This window comes from Cryptomeria japonica, chromosome 2 (assembly GCF_030272615.1).
Source record: "Cryptomeria japonica chromosome 2, Sugi_1.0, whole genome shotgun sequence".
Classification (NCBI taxonomy): domain Eukaryota; kingdom Viridiplantae; phylum Streptophyta; class Pinopsida; order Cupressales; family Cupressaceae; genus Cryptomeria; species Cryptomeria japonica.
Window position 1 is genome coordinate 123,843,538 of NC_081406.1, and position 4,703 is coordinate 123,848,240.

The 4,703-nt window shown below is 35.7% G+C and overlaps 1 protein-coding gene across 1 annotated transcript; it reads right to left on the bottom strand.

Moving 5' to 3' along the window:
- Positions 1-2,442: 2,442 nt before the first annotated feature.
- LOC131859465 (uncharacterized) lies at positions 2,443-3,814 on the bottom strand. Its single transcript, XM_059213237.1, has 2 exons — positions 3,575-3,814; positions 2,443-2,691 (listed from the first exon to the last, which is right to left on the bottom strand). Exons 1-2 carry the CDS (start codon positions 3,812-3,814, stop codon positions 2,443-2,445), a joined length of 489 nt encoding a protein of 162 aa, XP_059069220.1.
- Between the last annotated feature and the right edge of the window lie 889 nt (positions 3,815-4,703).

The window sequence follows — 4,703 nt, forward strand, 5'->3', positions numbered from 1 at the left end:
TTCGCTGATGAAGGAGGTTCTGTAGGTGCTGGTACATCCTCTGCTCCGACCAACTGTGTGTCATGCTGAACAATGACATCAGTAAATGATGCAGCTACTCGAAGAGTCTATAATTTCATAGACTCCTTCAAGGATATAGGGATAATGACATGAACCATGGGTTTAGGAGTTGTACGCCTCCTATGCTATGGTTGTACCACCCTATGGCCCCCAGGTCTATCCTATGCAGAACCTCTCCCTCTACCTTGAAATTGCTGAATGTCAAAGTAATTCGGCTTCTCGCTAAGGATAAACTCACAATACAACTTTCTCAAAAAATATAGAGGCACCTCCAATTATTAAAAGGTGGTTGCTCAAAGACCATATACCACCTATCCCAAAAAGATTCTTTCAGCCTAGCATGAACACACCAATGTATAGGAAATCGAGTCGTATTTAGTTCTAGGTTGTTACTGGTAACAATATCGGTGAAAAGAGCACATATATCAGCTTTAAGTATGACCTTTTTTCACTTGATCATATGACAACCCATCTGCATAAAATGTTCGACATCTATCCCTCCATGAACCCCATTTCGTAACCTCCCTAGATACCTCATTTGCACTATTGACCATTGTTTCTAGCATTCTGGTGAGTGTTGAGTGTGTTACCAGTAAACAAGCAATAAAGAAATAAAGATAAATAAGAGTATAACCATCAATGCACACCATAACACAGATATTTTTGGTGAGGAAACCCAGTAGGGGAAAACCTCGGTGGGATTTGTGACCCACAATATTTACTTACTAGCCAATATGAATATATATTACTTATACACTAGGGGCCTACACATGCAGGAAGGCCAACAACCTAGAGCTCACTGCTCAATCACAACAAGGAGTCACACTAACTACAAAATTGGATGATTAAATCCAATGACAATGTACTGCTCAAAAGTAACGTCTATAATGTTGGATTCAATACCAGTTTAAGCTTTGTCAAATACCTCTACCATAAACCTTTCTTCGCTCTGCTCTTCTCTTATTCACTCATCAAAATTATTACATCAAAATGCATATACAAATATTCACTCTCATAATCATTTCCTAATTACATAATCTTCTTCTACAAAATAACCTACAAGATCTCATACATATATGAGTCTTTACAATACATCATGCCGGATACAAATAATTAATTACATTACAATATAATTCTCATAAACAAAACTTTATCTTATGTCGGCCTAGGTGCCAGTATGATTCATTGTCTGTGTAAACTGGATGCTGGTGTGAATGAACTTTGTGTAGCTGTTGGTGCCGGTATGCGAAGTCTGTTGCTGGTGTAACCTGTGAACCATATTACCAATTGGTTGCCATCAATGACAACATCAACAATTCTCATCTGAGTGTAGAATGCCAACAATCTCCTCCTTTGGCATTGATGGCAACACTCAGGAGAAAAATCCAAAAACTGATATCCAAAAATGAAGTCCAAAACTGATCCAAAATAGGAGTGCTCCCCCTGAGCAAATGATCTCTTCCATACATTTTTCTCCATACTACTACTCCCCCTTTGACATTAATGACAAAGGATGTAAAAAAGAATCAAAGAGTTCAAAATTCTACCTCATAGCCTCTATCTGGTTATGTACAATTTGAAAGATATCTGCCAAAATCAGATTAAGACTACATGAATTTGGTGTTGTTAGAGATAATGGTTTTAGTCTGTTGGATCATACCAGTCAGATAATGTATTTGTTTCTCCGGTGATCTTTCTCCTTGAATTGTTTCTTTAGACAACTCAATCCACTGAGTTATAAGGCTATCCAATCTAGGACCAAGTTTGTTTTTTCAGCTCATGTGCCTTCATTCTTATCCTTGCTTTTTCTTTTTCTAGTTTCTCAATCTTTTCCTTAAAAACTAAGGTAAGTTCCGAAGAACCTATCATGTTGTCTTCTATATCATCAATCTCTTTTTGTGTTTTCTTTATCTCTTCCTCAATGTCTTATGTCAGGTTGTGAGGCTTGCATGCTTCCTTATACAATTCTTTATATTCTAAAATAGTGGAATTAAGTACCGGTAATAAGGAATCAATATGCTCAGTACAATCCTTGATAGTCTTATCAAAGAATTCACTTTTCTCCTTGTTCACCCTTTCCTTAACAGTCTCTTCATTTATTTTATCTACAATTAGCATATTTGAAGCAATGAATTCGGACAATGTGTCCAATTTACCTAAAGATCCATCAATATGATCTATCTTACAAGTCGGTGCAATCATTTTCAAAATAGGTAGAATATCATCAATAGACTTAAATGCTAAGGCATTGCAATCTGTGATCCTCTTTATTGAATCCAAAAGTACATTAGCCACATTAGTAGGTTTGTAATCCATAGTGGAAGTGCTAGGCTCAACAATAACTTTCTTTTCTACAGATACTTGTCCAATTGCCTTAACCACTTATTCCTTGTTTCCAACTTTGACCTCTTCTTTATTCACCGTTTCTACCTTTTGCTCACTCTTTGCTTCAATTTTTTTTTCAGCCTTACTATCATCCTTACTTTCTGCCTTGTTGACTATTAGTTCAACTATACTCTGTTCAGGTTTTTTCTTTGTCAGTTTCTCTACCTTCTGCTGAGTGTCAACATTTATAGGTTCAATTTGTGCTTTTACCTCTACTTCTGCTTCTACCGGTTTCTCTATGTTAGGCTAAGTAGCATATGGGATGGTATCAGGTTTCTCAACTTCTATTGGTATCTCAATGTTCTGAGAGTCAACAGTGTTGACCGGTGACTTAGAGATCTCAATTTTTGTAGCTTCAATTTGCTTTACCTCTATGGTTTCCTTGTCCATGACAATGTTGAAGTCCCATGTGTCCACATTCATGGTAAAAGTAACTTCAGATTCCAAATTAGTGTCATCTCTTGTTATTTCCTCTTCCTTCTCTTTCGGTTGACTGTCAGTTTGTACCGGTGCCTCTGCAGTTATTGGTGGGGTGTCCTATGCCGGTGGAGGAAGGTTATCCTTGACCGTTATATTAGGTACACTACCAATTTTACCTTTACCTTTATCCTTTTGATATACCTTTGCAAAAGACATCCATTTTCTGTCTATCCTTTTCTTCTTTCTTTTCTCTTTCCACAAATAATATGTCCCATTTGTCTGTTGTCTCATCTGCAATTTCCTTAACTTGGCCTACCATAAGGCTAACCTACTAGTAACCACTTACAAAAACTGTTCTATTTGCCTTGGAAATTAAGTCATCAATTTCCAGTTTGGAGTTAATAGGATGCACAACAAGTAGAGCCTCTACTTTCAATTTCTTATCTAATTCCATTACTGACATTCTTTAAGCCTCTAACCTGAAATATAAATCATTAGGTAGATCATCTACAACCTCAATAAGGAATTTCTTGTAGATATCAAGATGTAAGATAATGCTTTCCTCTATAGTGTTTTTATCTAAATCCTTGAAAGAATGATAAAGTTTATTTACATTGATAAGGTTACCTTCTTGTGTGATTTCATTTATCAACTCTTCTGGTGTAAGAGTATCTGGTGCCTTAGGTTCTTGTTTCTTCTTTGGAGTTACCTTCTTCTTTGGACTACTAGGTTCTCTAACAGCCTGTTGTTTCTTTATTTGTGTCCTTGACTTCTTTGGATATGGAGCAGGTTCTGGTGAAGGTTTTCTTTTCTTGCTTTCAACTCTTTTAAATTCAGTTGCTTTATCACTTTCTATCTTAGAAGAAGTAACAACTGAGGAAACATGAGCTACCGGTGTTTGCTCTGATTGACTTTCTTTCATACTAGCAACAATACCGCCAAGACTCATCAACCCTCATGTAACACCTTTTACCATTTTAAAAGCATCTTTCATGAATTTGTCTCTTTTCTTTCTCTGCTTCATCATGGCTACATCACTTTCAATTATTTCAGCACTACCAAATATTTTCTCTGATGGTTCCAATGGAGCATATAGAAGTATTTTTGCATATGATTCCAAAATGTGAGAGTCCACCTCATATCCCATTTCAGTAATCCATACAGTTTTGGGTCTAACTGCTTCCATCCAGATTTCATCTCTCTTTACTACAAAGCATATTTGTTTATCATATTTGTCTACAATGCTTTGGGAAATCCTTTCTCTCTGTTTCATTCTGGTTTGGAAATTCTTGAAGTAGTCTTTAACCAACTCATCACATACTGGGGATTTCCTTAGAAAAGTAAAGCATTAAACATACCAACAGATTTCCAAATTTGAATGTTCCTTTCTTGTCACCTTTTATCTTGTCCAAATTTTCTAGCAATTCATCCTTCAACCATGTTGGGTAGATATTTTGTCACTAGCATACCAATGACAAAATATATGATTCACTCACAACTATATTGAAAAATTAATCTCTCCTCTCATCAAGGGGAGGTTCCCTTTGAAATCTCTTCTCTAATTAATAAGAATTTTAAATATGTGGGTTAGTGTTGGGCATATAACTCTTTTGTTTCAGAGTTAATGTATTCTCCCTTCATTTTGTTACAATTTCCCTATCACTTTGATACTTAAGGAAATTAACTAATTTATCCAACAAACTATATCAAGATTTTATAAACAAGAAGCAAAAATTCTTTCTCGAATATAACACCAACTAAACTAATTATCACAATGAAAAGGAATTCAACTTGAAGCTCAACGTCTTCAAGTATAATTCCTTAATCCTAAAAACTAC

Excerpts from the sequence above, each read along its gene's own strand:
- LOC131859465 (XM_059213237.1), bottom strand. The coding sequence starts at position 3,814 with ATGAGTCTTGGCGGTATTGTTGCTAGTATGAAAGAAAGTCAATCAGAG. Across the intron at positions 2,692-3,574 it reads CTAGTAGTCCAAAGAAGAAG|CCTAACATAGAGAAACCGGT; the intron begins GTAACTCCAAAG and ends TATGCTACTTAG.